The sequence below is a fragment of the Haliotis rufescens genome, unplaced genomic scaffold, assembly GCF_023055435.1.
Source record: "Haliotis rufescens isolate VD_foot unplaced genomic scaffold, xgHalRufe1.0.p SCAF_6, whole genome shotgun sequence".
Classification (NCBI taxonomy): domain Eukaryota; kingdom Metazoa; phylum Mollusca; class Gastropoda; order Lepetellida; family Haliotidae; genus Haliotis; species Haliotis rufescens.
In genome coordinates, this window is record NW_025964334.1 from 23,248,976 (window position 1) to 23,269,211 (window position 20,236).

The 20,236-nt window shown below is 40.5% G+C and overlaps 2 protein-coding genes across 5 annotated transcripts in view; both read right to left on the bottom strand.

Moving 5' to 3' along the window:
- The window catches only part of LOC124128670, a 58,035-nt gene extending 46,501 nt beyond the window's left edge, over positions 1-11,534 (bottom strand). Inside the window, exons 1-8 of one of the 4 annotated variants that reach the window (XM_048386038.1) lie at positions 11,387-11,533; positions 10,231-10,330; positions 8,572-8,693; positions 8,213-8,294; positions 7,562-7,689; positions 7,243-7,312; positions 5,363-5,484; positions 4,826-4,898 (exon numbers count right to left, since the gene is read on the bottom strand). In XM_048386038.1, coding sequence (XP_048241995.1) covers positions 4,826-4,898; positions 5,363-5,484; positions 7,243-7,312; positions 7,562-7,689; positions 8,213-8,294; positions 8,572-8,693; positions 10,231-10,330; positions 11,387-11,420 — 731 coding nt within the window. In that variant the 5' untranslated portion in view covers positions 11,421-11,533. Of the gene's footprint in view, positions 1-4,825; positions 4,899-5,362; positions 5,485-7,242; positions 7,313-7,561; positions 7,690-8,212; positions 8,295-8,571; positions 8,694-10,230; positions 10,331-11,386 lie in introns of all 4 variants that reach the window. The other 3 variants (XM_048386040.1, XM_048386039.1, XM_048386043.1) reach the window with 3 other exon arrangements.
- Positions 1-20,236, bottom strand: part of LOC124126172 (adhesive plaque matrix protein 2-like) — a 145,791-nt gene that overhangs the window by 98,096 nt on the left and 27,459 nt on the right. The gene's annotated exons all lie outside the window — the stretch shown is intronic.

Genomic DNA, 20,236 nt, shown 5'->3' on the forward strand with positions numbered 1-20,236 from the left:
ATTGTTCCTTGTGAGAGCGTGAGAATTCTAAAATCCACTTCTTCAAGTCTTGTCTCGACATTTTCATATAACCAATAACATGACGACACCGAGTGTTTCAAAAACGAACTGTTTGCGCAAGTCAAATGCACGCGCCGATCTGGGGATGTTTGCATGAGCACCGTTTCTGCGTTCGCAGACACTGCAGCGAACATCAGTGCGTCCCTCAAATGTAACACCCGTCTCCATAGCACCGAAATGTTGTGTCACATGGCCTGAACATAACAATAAAATGCTCGAGATACTCTTCAATATGAATGGTTAAATGTGGGGGCAGGGCTTGACCCTCCTTTATACTTAAAACCAATTGTTCCTTGTGAGAGCGTGAGAATTCTAAAATCCACTTCTTCAAGTCTTGTCTCGACATTTTCATATAACCAATAACATGACGACACCGAGTGTTTCAAAAACGAACTGTTTGCGCAAGTCAAATGCACGCGCCGATTATATGGCGGCATACCAGAACATGCCATGTAACCGAGGGAAACAATATCAATTCGGATGGAGTCAGATATTAAAGAGATATGCAATGAAGATACGCTGATGGTCAAGTAATATGACATCAATAACTATGATTTCCAGGGGGTCTGGTATCACGTACATGTATAAGGTAGCCAACAACATGATAACACCTGAACTGTTTTGTTCATGCTATCCTCGTTGAAAAAATATTGAGGGATCTTGTTAATAACGTCATAGAATTTAAATAAGTAAGATTCTAATATATGTGTTGTCATTGGTTGAATTTAGGGGTTTTGTCGCTTTTAGTTAAGGGTCTCGAGTTGCAGTCTACCGAGAATGAGAGTTGTCACCGGAGTTTAACAAGATCGAGTGTTTGTCTGAGCTTCGGCGTAGATCAGTGAGCCCCTCTACATGTAAATTCAAAATGTCTACGCCAGCGAATAATCATTCTGGATTATCTACCGATTCAGATTCCGATGGGCGTAAATGCCAAAATAGTGATGAAAATTATATGAATGAATCACTGAAAATGAGTGATGACACCAGGTGATCGCGAACCGCTCAAGAAAGACGTGCATTACGGGTGGCCCGCAACTCTCTTTTATCAAAAACGTAAGTGTTCATTTGTTGCCTATACTCCTGTCATACGGCGGCGACCTGTAAACAATCGAATCTGGATCAGACAACTTGGTGATTAGGATAAGAGGCAATGATGCACATCAACGTTATACGAAGCCATGCTGTCAACCAAACCATCAAACATGACCACCCAATCCATTTGAATGCCCGTGAATGAGGAGGTGTAATAACTGCCTGAAGAGGTCATAATATGTCACAGCATTGCGCATCATGTTGACAAGCAAGTGCCACATTGTCTGCCATAAGCATGTTGGAAGCTTGGTGGTGAAACCTTGATTGTAAAGCTTAGTACATGTTCAGATGTGTGTCTTTCCGATTAGTGAAAATGGTACTCCGTAAGCTGCTATTGATGGCATATTGTGAGACACTAAGCGAAAAGCGACGAGTGGAAAACCGAAATCACCCCTCTTATCATACAGCATGCAGCAGAGATGCCATGCACAGATCCAGCTGAGAAACAAGATGTGCTTTCACAGTTGTTACTTTGTTTTCCAATCCCTGTGGTCAGATATTCATCATTGTTACCACTTTGCAAACTGTCCCTAATGACTCGATTGATGTTGTTTTTTTCTGTTCGTACGTGTATTTGATTATTTAGCATGGTATATAAAGACATTTTTGTCTATTATTGAGTGATATGTGGAATATTTATATAGTTCTACACTGTCAATTATTGTGATGAATTGTATAGATCTTGTTCATAGTGTCTGTGTTCATAGAAACACCTTTAGCAATGTATGGAACTGGTCTGTCATGTACTGAAATCATGGAATATCTATATGTGTTAAGAAATGGTTTTCAGGTCTGACTGCTCTTTAATGCCATGATGATGTACAAATAATATTTTGTTGCAATTTTCACTCATTGAAACGCTAATTATACTCTTTATACCAAATATACCTTATTTTACGTGCCAAATTATTGTGGTTTATATTGATTGCATTGAACTGCGAAAAAGGAAGCAGTCACCATATATACCTTCTAAAAACTATAAATGACACACCACCGCGAATGTAATTAGTGAAAAATAAATTTTGGTCAGGGCAGTTTTCAATACATGTGCATGTTTGCTTGCTCAAAGCACCTGCCACAAACCACTTACGACTTGCTAGAACTCGGTTAACGCTAAATTCAAGCTCATGGGCGCATGGGTTCGAATCTCGAATTCGCCTCGGTGGCCCAGTCGTCTAAGTCGACGCTCTGCAAAGTAGCGTCCCTTGGACACGCCATAAACCTATGATTGTGGGTTCGAATCCTGGTTCGCCCCGATTATGTTTCTAGGTTTGCAAGCACCATATCCGTGCTCGTGGGTTTCACCGAAGTGGTAAAAGTCTAAGACCTGCATCACTTCGGGCTTTCCTCCAACATTAAGCTGCCACGCCGTGACATAACTGGAATAGTGTTAAAAGCAGCGTTATACCCAACTCACTCACTCACTAATAAAAATGGTAAACGTCTAGGTCCTGCATTCGGGTTTCCGCTCATGTCAAACTGACACGGCATCTATAATCTGAAAAACTGAGTGAAACGCAAGAGTTTACGCGAGCCTAGACGTAGAATGTTAGCGTCTCGGAGTCCCATTAAGGCAATATTCAACTTAGCAAAACGTGTATACTTTGTACTTCTACCGGAATGCTGTTTACAACTATCTATTCTTTCAGAACCACATAAGACCGAGGTAGAATAGGTTTTCAACAACCCAGGCTTGCCGTAGGAGGCGACTACAGGGATCGGGTGGTCAGGCTCGCTGACTTTGTTCTCATGATCTAAATTGCATGGATCGATGCTCATGATATCAATCACTTGATCATATAGGTGGAATATGGCTGAGTGTGGCGTAAAACTACCAACCAGCCAACCAAAACCATATAAAATCGTATAACTTTGAATTCTTGAATAACCAAATGTTACTTCAATGACAAGAAACGTGAACATCGTAAGTAGACATTATTTCATTGTTTATACTGCAAGATCAGTCAGGACTAAGGGCAGAAAATAACAGTATTACCCCTCTGAGTAGGTTCACTTCATTAGTATATGATTTTCTAAACCTAATATGAACGATCTTTGAAGAATTGTCCGAAGAGGAAATGAGCATGTTCTCATATACCTACAGTACCGCCCCAATGCTATTTCTGATAACGTGTTGATCTCACAAGATAATTTATTTAACCTTTCAAACCTTACACTGGCTGATCACATGATCGTAACTCATCATACCGTCATCATCGATGTGAAGTTTGGTCATTCGAAGAATCCTCACAATTACTTAAAGAAAAAGCGATGAAGATTACGAAATAAGTATGTCTTAAAGGAGAGTATGGCATTGTGATAACAACTGTAGGTCTTAAAAAACAAACATACAAGTAGATTTCGTGAACAGTACCATTTATTTTAGCGGAAAAAATCAACTAGGATTAACTCAACACGTCATATGGGTGCGGAACACGTGGGTTGAGTCATGTGAGTATCGTACATTTTTTTACGATCGGAACAACAGCCTATAAGCCGTAGAGTTATCAAAACCGGAACCAAAGATGCCCTTTCGGACATATCAGAGGATTAGTATGACCACATAGTGTTCGTCAGTGGTTACATGAATTGTGTATGGCCCACGTCATACATTGCGGTCATACAAGCATATTTTTTTTCGGAAAACCTAATTGAAAATAGTTTCATGTCGATAATCAAATAAGTCAACTCGTTTTCATTGACAGTTTAAACCGAAGATAGGAAAACTAATGATGGTAATAAAAATCGAAAGTTGGTGACGACAAATAGAAAATTCAAATAAGACACACATTGCCGTCCTTCCACAATATGTCACATCTACATGTAGAAGAGTTCAGAACAAACAGGAGTTTCAAAGTGCCAGCATTGCGGGCTGTTACAGGAACATGTTTACAAGAACTGAAACGATCAGTGACGTCGTCGCAAAGGTCGCGTGATCCGCCCCACCTGCAACGAAAAATACCAAAACGTAATTTCTTGAAAAAAAAACATATAACAACCGATGCTGAGTGTCATTAATGAAGTGTGTTACGAGGACTGTGTACGTTATGTGCTCATAAACTAACTCCAAGGACATTATCTTAATTAGTTTCATATTAATACAAAAGTGATACTTGTGATTTTGGTATGTATCACACGAAATATCCCACGAGCAAGATGGCTGAACCCGGACATAATTCGGGTCTAGTGTAGGGTTACAGAAGTGATGTACACACTCATAGAAATGCATGGGCTTAGGAACAACACTTACACTTGGCTTCGGTTATCTTGGTGTTGGTGTCAGTCAGAAGAGCTGCCTGGGTTTTGGCAGTACACCCTGCCTCGGTAGTGGTGGTGATAGCAGAGAGGCAGGTTTTCAGTGTAGTCAGGACACTTTTAGACATAAGTATTTGAAACTGTATTATTTCCCTCAATTAAGGTAATAACCACTTCAATATTTCAGGTAAGGAAATGTCAGAGTAAACGAGGAAAACTGAAACGTCGACAGTGTTGCACTAGGACAAAGAAGGAAACTGATATTGTACATACATACTAAAGTGAGACCATTATGAAATGAATGCTTTATATTTAGTCTGATAGTATTGCACTCGCCTCTTACAGAGATGTGGACAAAACAAAATGGCGTTGTACTTAAACGCCGTCTCTTAACAATGAAACCTTTAGTTTAACTCACGTGCACTTCTTGGCATTATCAGAGGTGTCTGCTTTAGCGGCGTCAAGCTCACACTGGCAGGCGGTGGTGACAGCTAAACATAAATAACAAGATGGTATTAAAACTATTATAAATGAGTAACGGCAACGCCAGAAAAGAACCAGCCTCGATTATCAGCCGAAACAAATTCCACCAAACGTAAAAGGCAAAAGGCAGTTAAAATTATAGAAATGAATCCCTGAAAGTCAGTGATGACACCAGGTGTTCGCGAAAAGAGTATGCATGGCATCCTCTACCGTAAGCACCGCTACTCACAATGTTCATGCAAGTAAGTGTTTTTTTGTGTCCTTACGCCGCACAGATATACTCCTATCATTCGTCTGCGGCCTGTAAACAATCAGCACTCATGCGAGTCGCCAAAAGCTGTGAAAACGGGAATCGAAAGCTTTTATTGATTCTACAAACATCATTTAAAAAAACCAGATGCATATTTCTAAAACTTCTCTCAAATTGAACATTATTATAAATGAGTTATGCCAATATTTCCAGTTTACTTACTGCAAGATGCTGTAGATGTTACAGAGAGAGCTGCAGCAGACCTTAGAGCGTCTATGGTAGTACCGCTTGCACAGGGTGCAGTGGTCAGTGAGTAGAGACATTCGAACTGAGCCTTGTAGGTACTATGAAAAAGAAGGATGGATATATTTTAACTTATTGTGTACGCACATAATACAATTAGACCGTTAAGGAACGAATGTTGTGTTTGACTTATTCTAGTGTTATTGTCCACCGCCTCTTACAGACAAGGGGAGAGAGGGCAGGCCGGTCTAACTGCACCCTGAGGTATCCCAACACATACCCTGCACCAGTCAACAAATGAGTAATGTATTTGATAAATGGAACTCTGCAAAACTATTCTTTCCAATGTAGGCATTTTCGTTGTTTCGGGGCCCTACAATGCAGTAGAATAGAGATTTCCTTTGATTGTGTAATGTTTTTGTCTCATATAGTTTACTACTCTTCGTGTGTATTTGTCACGTTGTATCCAAAGTGGGCGTACCAAATTGACATTGTGTCTCAATGATAATGGCAATCTGTTTAATCATTTCAGGATAAAATAGTTTATTTCATTGCTTGCCTGGATGATTTATCCACTTAATGACTATTGGTATAGATGGGCATTTATCGTAGCATATGGTCGAAGGGGGACAACTCGAGGTGCATTGCGTGAAAATCGAAAGCGGAGTTGTCCAAGGGAGACAACCCTTGATATGTTTCGTTGTAAAAGAAAAGCTGTGTTTTGCTGGATTATAAGGGAAAGGGGCTTACTCCAGGTTGACTGGAATGTTAAACAGCCTCTTTATTTTCTTCGCAGTTGTGGAAGCAGCATTTATTAACCCCTTTTCCCTCCCTCGATAAGTGATTCATATTTTGTATTGAATAAACTAACTTACTATGGCATATACTATACTGTACTGAGTTTATTTTTCAGGTTGCAAGTTTGGTCGTTGGAACTTGACGTCCTTCCACTTTGTCACAGTTACATCCTACTGTCAAAAACGGTCTGATACCCGACGGGTCGATCTTTCCATTTCAGTCTGTTATTCACGGCGGAATACTTGCAGTCTGGGTATTGCAATTTCGGTGGGCTCACGATGTTGCGTACCCTCGCGGGCCATTATGCATATTGACACCCGGTAGTCCCCTTCGCCTTACCCTTTGGGGGGAATGGTCATTATTGCTTGTATGGTTTGTCTTGAGATGTGTGCATCCTCATGAGTCTAGTACTTCCTGCTCTATTGCCTTTGGGGCGGTAGTTTGTACAAGGCTGTTAGTTATTCCGAAAAATCGTCTTCTCTGTCATTTCCTGAATGGAGTCGTGGCCAGACTAACTTTATTGATGGCATGTTGTGTCTGAGAACTCCCTGTTGTTATTACTGAATAATTGAGTGAGTGAGTTTTGGCTTTACGCCGCTTTTAGTAATATTCCAGCAATATCACGTCGGGGGACACCAGAAATGGGCTTCACACATTGTACCCATGTCGGGAATCGAACCCGGGTCTTCGACGTGACGAGCGAACGCTTTAACCACAAGGCTACCCGACCGCCCCTTTTACTGAAAAAAGAATACGTACCATATGTTTAAAGCATAAAATAACTCCCCCCCCCCCCCTCACCCCCCCTCACCCGTGAACATTCATGCTTGTCGACAGAGGCAACTAACGGGATCGTCTGGTAAGACTCGCTGACTTGGTTGCTGCATGTCATGGTATCCCATTGCGTAGATCGATGCTCATCGATTATGTACAGACTGCCTTCATCACATGCTGTGTCTGAAATTACACCCTAAAACCTCGAAGTAAACACTGCCGCAATAACAAGTTTGATTTTAATATCCGCCATGTTTTGACAATGAATGAACTTTAGCTTAACTCACGTGCACTTAGTGGCATCAGAGATGTCTGCTTTAGCGGCATTAATTTCACACTGGCAGGCGGTGGTGACAGCTGACAATAGATAACAAGATGGTTTGGATAATATCATCAATAAGTAATGACAATATAATCTCAGTACGTTTAAAACGTTGTAGGGTCATTGCAACTACATTTCATGACTATTAATATTACATTCGTATTTGGTTAATTGTAAGCGAACCTTTATGTCATTCTGCTATTGGTCAGTGCGTGTTTACATGACTAACTATTATGACTCAACGCGTAGTGAAAGAGTTAAGCTAGATGATGTTTGTAACATACTACAGTCTGTGCTTCCCAGATTTGTTATCCTAGTCTCTACGCCAGTAGCCAGAGCTGCTACAGTGGTGGAACCATCACAGGCCACATCTGTCTTCCCCTTCAAGCACGTGATGTAAGCCTTCGCGGCGCTGTGGATATAACAATGTCAACTTTACATCAACTGTAGTTGGCGGAAAAATGAACGTTACAAAAGACGAAGGTGAACAAACACCTGTCTCCCCCTTCAAGCACAGTATGTAAGCCTTGGCGGTGCTGTTAGTAAAGCAATTTTAACGTGACACCAACTATATTTGATTAGATTTTAAATGGAACAATACTTTGTCAATGTTTCTTGGTTTGGAATACATTACACTGGTGGACCTATTATTTACATTTCATTTAGTTGCTTCTGTAGATATATCTTAAAGATACTATGAAGAACGGTTATTTTAAAATGTCCCGAATTAATTACCCCAAAACTGTTCATCGAACACGGTTGGGACGCTCACCTATTGGCGAACGCCTTGCATCATCACTATTTGCTATTGATTAGTACACTTATCCGTATAATATAGTCAGAACCGTACAATGGATTCTGCTTTGAGCAGAGAATTCTGACGATCATTGAATGGGTTTTGTCGCTTTTAATTATTGGATATGTGAATTGATTACCTGCAAATAGCTGCAGCATTTGCACTTTGGTCCGTCTTCCAGAATTCTTTCTGACAATTGCAGGTTGCTGTAAATACTGCCTCTGTACAACAAAATACACACAGTAATAAACACAAATCATTATCTTACATTAAATACTGGCTTCTGATTGGTTTAGGAGCAGGCAATTATTTTCCATCTGTGAGCGGGTTCCACACTTCATGTCGGCCGCTGAGACATGACAGCTTGGGTTACATAGGCTCACACAGGGTTTATCACATGCACACCATATACCCCTCAAGATAAGTTGACATCACGTAATATACGCATGCGTTTGTATTCTATCACTGTTTTGCACATACAGAAGTATGTCAACATACCCCCACTACAACTAAAGTCGCCATAACCAGTCTCAATGGCAGCGGCATCAGCAGTTGGTAGCGGACACCCGGTGTCAGTCTTCGCAGATGTCTCAAGGCAGGTCAGATATGTCGCGAGTGCACTGTGAAAGGGAAAACAATCGGATACACACATGCAGGACACCGTCAATGACATAAGAAGCGTTGATAAGTTGTTCGAGGTGATAAACACCATCTGGCATGAAATTGAGTTTGATTTCATTCGAGGACTGCACAAGTCAATTCCACACAGGGTAGGAAAGGTTGTGGTCATGAAGTGGCGTCTACACGTTACGCAAAAGAGATTTTCAATGATATAGGGACTTTTTAAAGCTTATTTTCTAACTAGTTTTGAATCGTACGAATATCACTGGAACGCGCCTGTACCCTGTCAACGGAAAAAGTAGAGCTTAAAAAATTCGTGATGTGTACACAACATTTCACAACGACATGTTGAACACTTTATGAGTTGTGAGCTAAGGCCAGGTTTACACAGTGCCGATTATGGCTCCCGTTTGAGATCAGACAGCGCTACGACACGAAAAGTGAAAAAGTCCGATTACTATCCTCAATGATCTGGTGTGTCCTATCATTGTCTGAACGAAGTAGTATACGTGCGTAACAGAGTCTTACGGATCGGGAAAGGTCCAGAGAGGTCGGGAAACTCGGATTACAATCGTGACTGTGTCGTGACAGATTCTGCTGTATCGGATAAAAATCGTAACAATGTCCCGTGTTGTCTGGACGGTGGTATGTGGATCGGGACGCTATCGTGATGAACGGGCATTAATTGTTCATTGTCGTTTCTTGTCGATTGAGTCCAGATTGCGTCCAGATCTTGCCGAATGCCAATCGTCTCTGTCGCTTCACTGTCCGGTCACTGTCTGATCTGTGTCGGATCGCATTCGGGAGAATCGGGACGCTGTCGGGACAGATTCGGTCGTTTTTTACCACGGGGAAGATACAAATCGTATCAGATTCGGACTGCGAACGGGACAGTCCGGACGAATTCGGCCGGAACCGGCTGAATCGGGACGCTTCCTGAACAATATCTGATTGTGAATTTCCCGCCACGAATCACTGGATCCTGATCAGACATTTGACAAATTGTAATCGGGAATGACACTATCGAGGACGGCAATAATAATCCTGAATGGGTGACTGAGCCCTTAGGAAACGATCAACACTCTCATTTGACCCGGTTTCCAACCTGTTGCCCTTAAGCGGCTAAATGTAACAAAAGCAAATCGTGAATAGCCAAATCAGCCAGTTCAGTGCAACAAAGTTTTGAACGGATTATGAGTTATGCTCCGGTAACGATTCCTGACGGACGGAACGGACCGTTTCAACATCTCCCGCAAAACGCCGTGATACATGGGTCAGCAATACTCAACTTAAAGATGTGATCATTAATAACGTCGTTTAACTACCATAAAATATCTTCCTTTTAAAGATAGAAAATGAAAGTTTGTAAATTATGATGCTGTGTTTAAAAAATAAGTTGCTTATCAAACGTATCCGAGAAACATTAGAGTAATTTATAAGGTACATTGGAGTAAATTACCTACTCACAACCCAGACAACCAAAGGTGATGTAGAGGCACGACAGTTTACGACATCAATTAGATATTGACGACTTACGCGCATTTCTGTGTATCTGTGGCGCCGGAAGTATCTCTTGCAGCCACATACGTATCTTTACATGCAGTGCAGTCGGTTGCAAACGCTTTAGGGCTGTAACCTGAAGGAAACACATCAGATAATTTAATCATGAAAGGATGTCTAACAACTGTTTAAAATATGGTTAATAAACAGTTCCTACGAATGAACTCGAATCGGCATACACAGAACAGCCAACAGGAGCTATACTTTAACAGTTGTTTGCTGAAAATAGTACAATTCTCGATCGATATTTATGAATAGATTTTGTTCATTTAAAAAAAGTCTGTGTCCTTATGTTAAACTCTTCTCCTACATGTACAAGTAATATCTACTACAAACAGTGATCCACGCTTTGGGGATACTTTTTTTACTTTTATTTGTTTTTTCATGACGACATGTAGTGCTCGGTTCTGGAGCGGAACTAAAGAGCTGTTGAATACTTCTAGAATGAAACTTGTTGTACAGATCAGTCTTGGGGTAAACTGGTGCCTTTTGATCATGTTGGATTTGTGTAAATTGTATATTGTTTTTCAGTTTTCATAAAGACAGTTTGGAGTTTACTGAAAATGAGCATGGTAACACGTTGTCAGTGACTCAAACTGTTGCTTTGTGGTGGTTACCAATACAACTACAATGTGTCGGGTCAACTTTCCCTGTTTAAATCACAATTTGTGGCATGCATTGAAGGCATATTATAACAGTTGAGGTACATTTTCTATCAGTGTTCATTGTTGAAAATGTTTAAAGGTGGCAGTATATATAACAACCGACTTTCCAACATACAGACTATTTGTAGTATATAATTTAAATGTTCCTCAAATATATAACGTCTCCAAACATCTATGAATCAGACTGGATTTCTAGTATTCACGATAGAAATAAAGTATACATCAATTTCACGGCTTGCCACGATTTATAATTCAAGTATGAAAAGAAAACAACTGGGAAATAATTTTGTTAAAAATTGAACATCGAATGTACAAGATCGAACACAGCTCGTCATTAAACTGCCTATAATTGCTGGTGACACTAAAATTTGTCTGAATACTGTCACTTATATTATTCATAACTCAAATTGATAACATGTTAAGTAACTGACGTGAATGTTAGATACCAAAGCAAATAAACAACTTACCCAGAAGAAGCACGATCACGCCAAATTTAAACATGACTGTAATGTTTGCCTGAGAACAGTTTCTGCGTCTGGACGGGGATACACTGCGAATAAGATCAGGGCGTCCCCCTATTTGTAACGCCCGTCTCCATAGCACCGAAATGTTGTGTCACATGGCCTGAACATAACAGTAATATGATCTCGACAATTTCAATAAAAAACATTTGGACATGGGATGGAATTTGTGGGAGCTATAACCTCAAAATATTTGCTGATATCAATTGATTAATAGGGTAAATGATTTTGACAATGTGTTAACGCCACAATGAATCTTGAAACCAAATTCAATAACATTAATCATGAAGCAACATATAAAATAGAAGAAACTGGGTGTTTCCAAAATACATTGTTGGAGCAGGTCACATGCGTGATACGTCGATCAGATGACGGCATACCTACTTGGAGAACATGCAATACAACCAAGGGCAACAGTGTCAACTACGAGGGAGACAGATCATATGGAGATATGAGACAAAGACACGCAAGATGTCCACTGATAATAGTACCAGCAATGATTCCCAGCGGATCAGTGTCTCCATTAGTCCTTTGAATCATAACACCAAGTCATAGACGAGTGCACATGTGTCTGTCACACCCAAAAAACACCCAGATATTTGTAACTCGTTACAGGCAGGACTTGGCATGACGCAACTTGCTGGTACATCTACAAAGAAGCCAACAACTCCACGTTATTGGGTGCGCCTGCCCTGCTTTGTCTGGTATCTGGTGAATAATTGAAATATTGTCGTGATGTAAGTGATGTAACAAACCACAAAAATAAAGTATACAGTGTCAAATAAGAAACGCAACATTGCTCACAAGTAACGGGTTTTAGTCTTGAATAGTTTTATAGTTAAAACACCCATTCTGGTTTATAGTTGTGCAGGGTTTTCAATGTTGTTATTCTTCTATTTTCGATAAGATTCGAATGTGGATGGAGAATATCAGATCTTTTTCCAATGAAGTTATGACAACTTGCCTTTATTACCTTGGACTTGATGGTAAAATGCTTTTCATAATTATAAGAACTCTGCTAAAATCAGAGTCCAGTGAAAAGTAACAAAGTAAAACAATCTGAATTTATGCTGTTGATTTTTTCGGGATAATGTTATTGTATAAAGGAACTACATAAGACTGAATCCTGCTGGGGAACCGTGCAGGTAGCAGAAGTATTGTAAGTCCCCGTGGTCCTTAGTATGGTGGCCTAACTTTGGTTGCTGGCGATGTATAGGCATTTTTTTTATATTGTGTTATTAAATCATAGTTTATTCGTTTACACGCGGTCAAACTAGTTCTAAATGATCTAGTTATTTCTACTGTCCTTCGGCGACAGTTTTTATACTGTCAAAATGTATTTGTTGTTAATGGTTTGCTTTACTCTCGTCACGATATGGCTGAAATATTGCCGATGTGACGTTGAGTCTTAACTCACATACTCGCCCATAAGACTGAAATACACATAAAAGCTTTGTTGTTTTGTCTATATAATCGTTTACAGTTGAGTAGCCTTTTCCGGCGTGTGTCTGCATCTGCCTTGTGGGAACACGTTGGCCGACAGGATGGATATGGCACTGCAGTTCCGAACTAACTAGCGAAAGACTGTGGAAAGACTACAATATACTTTCTGTCCTAAACATCTGGCTGGAGACTGACTACAATACCATTTCGTAGTGCATGTACATGCGTAATTTGATGTCTGTTGTCGAAACTAAGCTACATATATTAATTACAGTTTTGCCCTTCATACCAAATCGAAAACATACCATGTGTTAATCTAAATGATACACGCTATGCCTGAAACACGACTTTCTAATATTGGTAGAATAAATTGGATAACTAAGATTGTTAGTGCCTGTACCTCGAAGGGGGTTGAAGTAGTGTAAAAAGGATTGTCCCCCGGAGATGGTACGTAAGTACACGTCATTCACAGTATATTTATTACTACCACGTTTTTAAACGCAGAATATATGTTCTTTTAATTCGGCTAAATTGACAATAATCGCCAACACCTGGCTGGGGGCCTTGCAGGAAGCTCAAGTACTGTAAGTCCCCATGGTCTCTAGTATGGTGATCTACCTTCAGCTGCTGGCTATCTGTAGCTCTATTTTATAAGGTATTGTTCTGTATAGTAATGTATTTTTATGGTTCCACGCTAGTTTTAAATCATAATCTGTGATAAGTCTAGTTATTTTACTGTCCGTTGTTGACAGGTCTTTATAGTTTCCATGTATTTACTACATATACCCTTTGTAAGTCACGATTAGCTGAAATATTGCCGATGTGACTGAATTTTTTTATGTCACTCACTCACTGAAACACGACTTTTTCAAAACTATTACACGTTTTCCTATCTTACGTTTCCAATTAAATAATTAAATAATGTAGTTAAATGTGTTATAAGTTTCAAATGTTTGAAGAGAATAATGGAATACGTATTCCTAATGGTATATTCTTACCTACCAAGAAAGCTCCCAAATATACTCTACAGGCATCCGAATCATGTACATTATCTTACATTATAAATCTGTCACACTTTGACTTAATACTGTTACAGAGAGTATATAGAAGATTTTCACTTACTCATGAGTTTTTATTGTTTTATAAATCTCTAAACTTCGATGATGCGAAACATAAATTGTACACAAGAAGAACAAGGAGACAAATACTTCTTGAATATTCAATAAGGTAGGAATCCCACGCTCATATGTTGGTTGGTTGGTTGGTTTGTTGTTTAACGCCGCACTCGGCGGTCTGTAAATAATCGAGTCTGGACTAGGCAATTCAGTGATTGATATCATGAGCATCGATCTACGCAATTGGGATCGATGACATACATCGACCAAGTCAGCGAGCCTGACCAGTCGATCCCGGTAGTCGCCTTTTACGACAAGCATGGGTTGCTGAAGAGCTATTCTAATCCCGTTATGTAAAACAACAGAACCAACATCAGCAGGAAAATGTTGAAAAATTCTTCATGAGCTTGTATGATACAAATCTAATGATACAGGTTGCTGAAGAATTTGGCTTTGGTGTTAAAGATCAGTTCAATTATAATCTAAATGTTTTGTAGATAATGATCGTGAGGAGTCAAAATAACCATCCGCCTTGTCTCAGTAGACAGGACATCCTTACCCTTTTCGTGAATAGCTGGTGTCATCATTGACTTCCAGTGATCCAGTGATTTAATGTTCGTCTCTATTTTGCCTTTTACGCCATGTGGCATTGCATAATCGAAACCGCCGTCACATAGCTGGAATATTGCTGAGTGCGGCGTCAAACAACAAACCAACAAACCAAGCATAATCGAAACCGTTTTTTTCTCTGGCGTTCACGTTCGATATTTGTAATCATTTGTTTCGCTTGACGTTAGGAAGTTGATGCAGATGTAAATGCTATGTCGATAGAAGTGGACGACACACGCTGTTGGTGTGCATCATATTACAGGTCGATACATTTCACGATTTCACCTCTGATTTACGACCTATTCAACATTTAGACGCAAGCAACGAGGGTATCTGTTGAGATACAGCGTCACTTCTTTATTCAGAGGGTGTCAATTATTGGTCACTTAGTGTGATGCTAAAACAGAATTAGGCATGCAGTAAAATTAAAATTGATATTACAATTAATATACTCTTCAAAACAAGAAACGCAAAACGGATATTTGTGGCCATAAAAGCAAAATTAGCGGACCAAGATGTGCAACATGAAGAGGTTTCATATGTTATAGTGTCAGTGACAAATTTCCCGGGTCAAAATTATCACAAGGACATGTAAGACATTAGCCGGGAAACACCTACGATTCCGAAAAACGCACCCAGTGTATTAACACATTGGCCACGTACTGCACGTGCAGCAGCACTTTGAACGGTAATAAAGAGCAGGGTTTTTGATTGCCTGGCATCTGCGTCAATCGATAAGTGACAGTTCAACAACATGCCAAGATTAACAGGCCGTCATAGGCCGCTTGCAGGCAGGGGAATCCCGATCAGCTGTAGCCAGAGTTTTCAATGTAGCGCCCAGCACCATCACAAGGCTATGGGATCGGTTTCAACAGCAACATTTGACCGGCCAAAGTCGGGACGACCAAGAGAAACCACCCCCGCCCAAGATCACTACATCCGACTGCGCCACCTACGCGAAAGGACGACCACAGCCACCTCAACCGCATCCCAAATACCAAGTGTCGCAGAATCTCAAACCAGACAAAACCGTTTAAGAGCAGCAGGTCTACGAGCAAGACGTTATGCTCGACGCGTCAAATTGAGCCGACAACATCGTCAACAACGACTGCATTGACGTCGTCAACACAGGGTATGGTCTCAGCTGCGATAGAGAGATGTCTGGTTCAGCGACGAATCAAGATTTCTCCTCCGTTGAGGGGATGGAAGAGGACGGGTCTACAGACGTCGGGAAGAACGTTAAGCCGGAAACTGCGTACAGGAAGTGGACAGGTTTCGTGGGGGTGGTTATCTCCCATCAGGGCAGGACAGGTTTGGTCCATATCCAGGGCAATCTTACGGCTCAAAGATACATCAACGAAATTCCACAACCACACGTCCTCCCAATTGCAGCCAACGTGTATTCCAGCAGGACAACGCTCGACCGCATACAGCACGGGTCACAAGAGCCTGTCTACACAACAACAACGTTGATGTTCTCCCCTGGCCCTCCAAATCCCCGGTTTTGAGCCCGACAGAGCACCTTTAGGATGAAATGTTTAGACGGCGTCAACCACAACCAAAGACGTTGCAACAGTTGGCCGCCATCGATTCCAACGGGGGACATACGCGTTATTGATGATACCTGACCTTCACTTTGGACTGTTCCTATATGCCGATAACTGAGATGACTACAATCACCAAGTGTTCTCTCCACAATATTTTGGCTTAACCTTGTACAGTTCCTCGTATGAATGTATTTTCCTACCTCACACTAATCTGGCTTTGCTTTTCTCTTTTTGAAGAGTATATTATCTGAAAATGTCGCTTGGAAAATCACAAACTTAATACCACACTTGTTGTCAATGGCGTTGGTCAAATGAATACCAACACATTCGCAGATTAGGTGTTGTCCCCCTAAGACCTTTTCCCCCTATTGAGAAAAAACAAAATGTTGTTTGTTTGTTTAACGGCGCACTCAGCAATATTTCAGCTATACAACGGCGTCTGGAAATAATCGATTCTGGACCAGACAATCCAAGTATTGATATCATGAGCATCGATCTACGCAACTGAGATGAGATGACATGCATCAACCATGTCACCGAGTCTGATCACCCGATCCTGTTAGTCGCCTTTTGTGCTGTTACTGTGTCAAATGACACCATTCGGGTGATGTCAGGCACGCAGTCGTCCGTCCTGTCAGCTGGCGATCTATGTCCTGGACGATCGCTTGCCTTTCCAGATATCCCGGATGGTGTAACGTTACGACAGTTTCGAGAATTCCAACATACTGATATCTGGGATTCACCGTGCATAACACCTAACTATATACAATACTGAATAATGTGTACACCTAAGTTGTGCCAGGTCAACATTACAGTACAATTTCAAGATCACCCAACTTGGCAATAAATCATTGATGAAATCACAACATTAATATTTGAAGCGTTTTCTTTTAGAATACATTTTCATTGCGATAACAAACCCTTCATATAACGAGGTTGCTTCCAGACCAACGACCAACTGTATATACACGCGACAAATAAAAGCCTTTATAAAACCAAAGGGATGACTGTTGTTAACTGTTTTGCATGCGTTTTTTGTGTGGTTAGGTTTTGATTTTTTTCATTTTAGGTATATAGTAAGAGCCACAAACTTCCTAACCTTCACATGATTTACTGAAGCAACAGTGTATTTGAAAGTTGAAATAGTTAATACATAAGTTGTACAATGAATATTACACCCATGTACCAAGTTGCAATATACGAACAAAAAAAGACCAGATGACATACATCGAACGCCTCTGGCTGACAGAGAACATACGAGCATAAATATAATGATGTTCCAAAATACAATAAAAGCAACCAAAAACATTTATTTTCCATAATCATCAGAAAGCATTCCTAAAAGAAGAGTCCATTGTATAATTCCGACAATAACATGACCAGATAAGTATTCATCAAGGGTGTTCTCAGACAATAGAAAACACATGTAAAAAGCACAATATACTTCTTAATTGACGATAACGTCGGTTCAAAATATCATGCTAACAATTGGGATCATAATTTTGAAACGATTGAAATTGTCTGTCACAGTAATACATTGGTGCAAGCTGTCTTAAAAACAAAATATTTATAGTCACAAGTTTAATGAAAAAAATCTGGTTTTGCAACGGTACCTGAAAAAAAATATCTGGTCTACATACAAAATATGATAATGTAATCCTCTCGGCTGAGGGGGCCTGAGTAGTGTTGGTACATATCGATCCGTTGTTGTTTAACAGTGTTATGATCTTTCGTATGACCTTATGATTGTTTACAAACCACCGTCGTACAGCAGGTCCTCGTGGAGTACTTCTGTGCGGCGTCAGGCACCATACACACTCTAAATGTAATGCAAATTGTGTGAGAGGTTGGTGCAAGCAGTATGGCTGGACATGTTTTATCTTTTTGCAACGTCAGTGTCATCGATTTCAGTAATCCATTCATATAATGACTACCACTATATGCCTTTTACGCTCTCTGACCATAAAGCGGAAGGTCGGGAGTGCGATCTCCGGCCCTGTCATATCTAAAGACGTAACAGGAACGTACTTGTTGTTACCCTGCCTGTCGCTCGGCATTAAGGGGCTAAAACGAGGATTGGTCACAGCTCAGAGTCAGTATACTGTGTCTGTGTCGGGCATTCCTATTAAATAGTAAAAATAGTTTTCAAAGACAGCATACATCATCACTCAAAGGCAAAAGAAACATCATCATGAGAGTATCCACGCATCACGCTCATGTGGGTTAAGCTATAAATAATAATGTAGCTGTCTGCCTTGGCCTGAAGAGTGAGTGAGTGAGTTGGGTTTAACCCCGCTTTTAACAGTATTCCAGTTATATCGCGGCGTGTCAGCTTAATGTGGGAGAAAGCCCGACGTGATGCAGGTCTCAGACGTTTACCACTTCGGTGAAACCCACGAACCGGGATTCGAACATAGGTTTCTGGCGTGCCCAAGGGACGCAGCGCTGCACAGCGAATTTGTAATCAACATGACAACATCATACCTTCAAATGTGACTGTTATTTTTTTTTTAAATTAGATTTGTCACATTATTAATATAATTATGTATATGAACATTTACCTTTTACATTTTGTTCAAGTGCCACACTGCTACTATAGATTGTAGATATTTTGCCGTTGCAATGCTACCAAACGTGACAACCTTTGTCAATGAGTGGACAAAAGTTCTAACACACGAACACATAATTTTTCTTGAACAAGAAGATTGTGCCCTTACATGTATGTAGAAAACGATCTTTAGGCTGTTTAGTGTCGTCGATTGCTGAAACATGTTGACATGGCTCAAGGGGTGAGCAACTTCCCTATATACATCAATGGCAAAGCTTGGAATTGCATCAGTACATGCGACCAGCAAGAATAACACTGGTGAATAACACAGAGAAAGTGATTGAGGTACATTAATCCATTCTTTTACTTTCATTACGTTCAACAATTATTTCAGTGAGGGATTTTCAATTTCGTTTGCACGGTGAAGTATGCGTTAACATAAATATATATTTAAAACGCAAATGAATGCAAAAACTGTACTGTACACGTGGTAAGCTTGGCACATTGCTTTCTACGAAGATTTCAAAGAACGTGATGCGACCCTTTCTCAACCATTGTTTCATCAAGCTTAGAGCATTCACGCCCTTGAATATATTATCAATTATATTATATTCAGATCAAAATAACATTTGAAGCAAAGAAGGTTTGGGTAAGCCTGGCACAGTTAGGCTAGTTGGGCTCACCATCACCTCATCGCAGCCCAGACAGTGAATTGAACTTCTCCCAGGAAGCGCTACCTGATCAAACCCACACAGAACATTTCGGAAAATGTGAAGACTCCCAAAGACAGCAGCCTTCTGCATTACCGCATGTTTTCCTGAATCTTGTCAATCATATTAGTGTCAAATGGGACAGAAAATGTAATGATAAAATGATTTCATTGGATTTATCAAATAGGACAATATCAGGTTTGCTGGCCTGGATACGTCTGAGGCTGTTAACGGACCTATACCAAAGTATGTTGTATTTATCATTTACCATGACGCCCTCTTCATAATCTGGGTTGTACCATGGATGGACCTCTGTGTCGAAGCCACAAGCATTGCGAAGACGGTAATAAAGAGAATCAAGCCACACCTTCATGTCGGTTAAGAGTCGTGTTTGTTCCAAAGTTAGGCATCCACTGACAGTCTCATTAAATAAATTGCATAATCTACTTTTTATATTTTCATGTTGATGCAAAATTACATATTTGCGGTTTCGGGTTGGAAGTTTTGGTTTGGTTGGGTTTGTTTGTTGTTTTACGCCACACTCAGCAATATTCCAGCTATATGACGGCGGTCTGTAAATAATCGAGTCTTGACCAGACAATCCAGTGATTAATATCATGAGCATCGATCCACGCAGTTGGGATCGATGACATGCATCAACCAAGTCAGCGAGCCTGACCAACCGATCCCGTCAGTCGCCTTTTACGACAAGCATAGTCGCCATTTACGGCAAGCATGGGTTGCTGAACACCTATTCTACCCCGGATCTTCACGGGTCTCTGGTTGTAGGTGACGGGTTATGAGCAGCAAACAGAAAGCCTTCT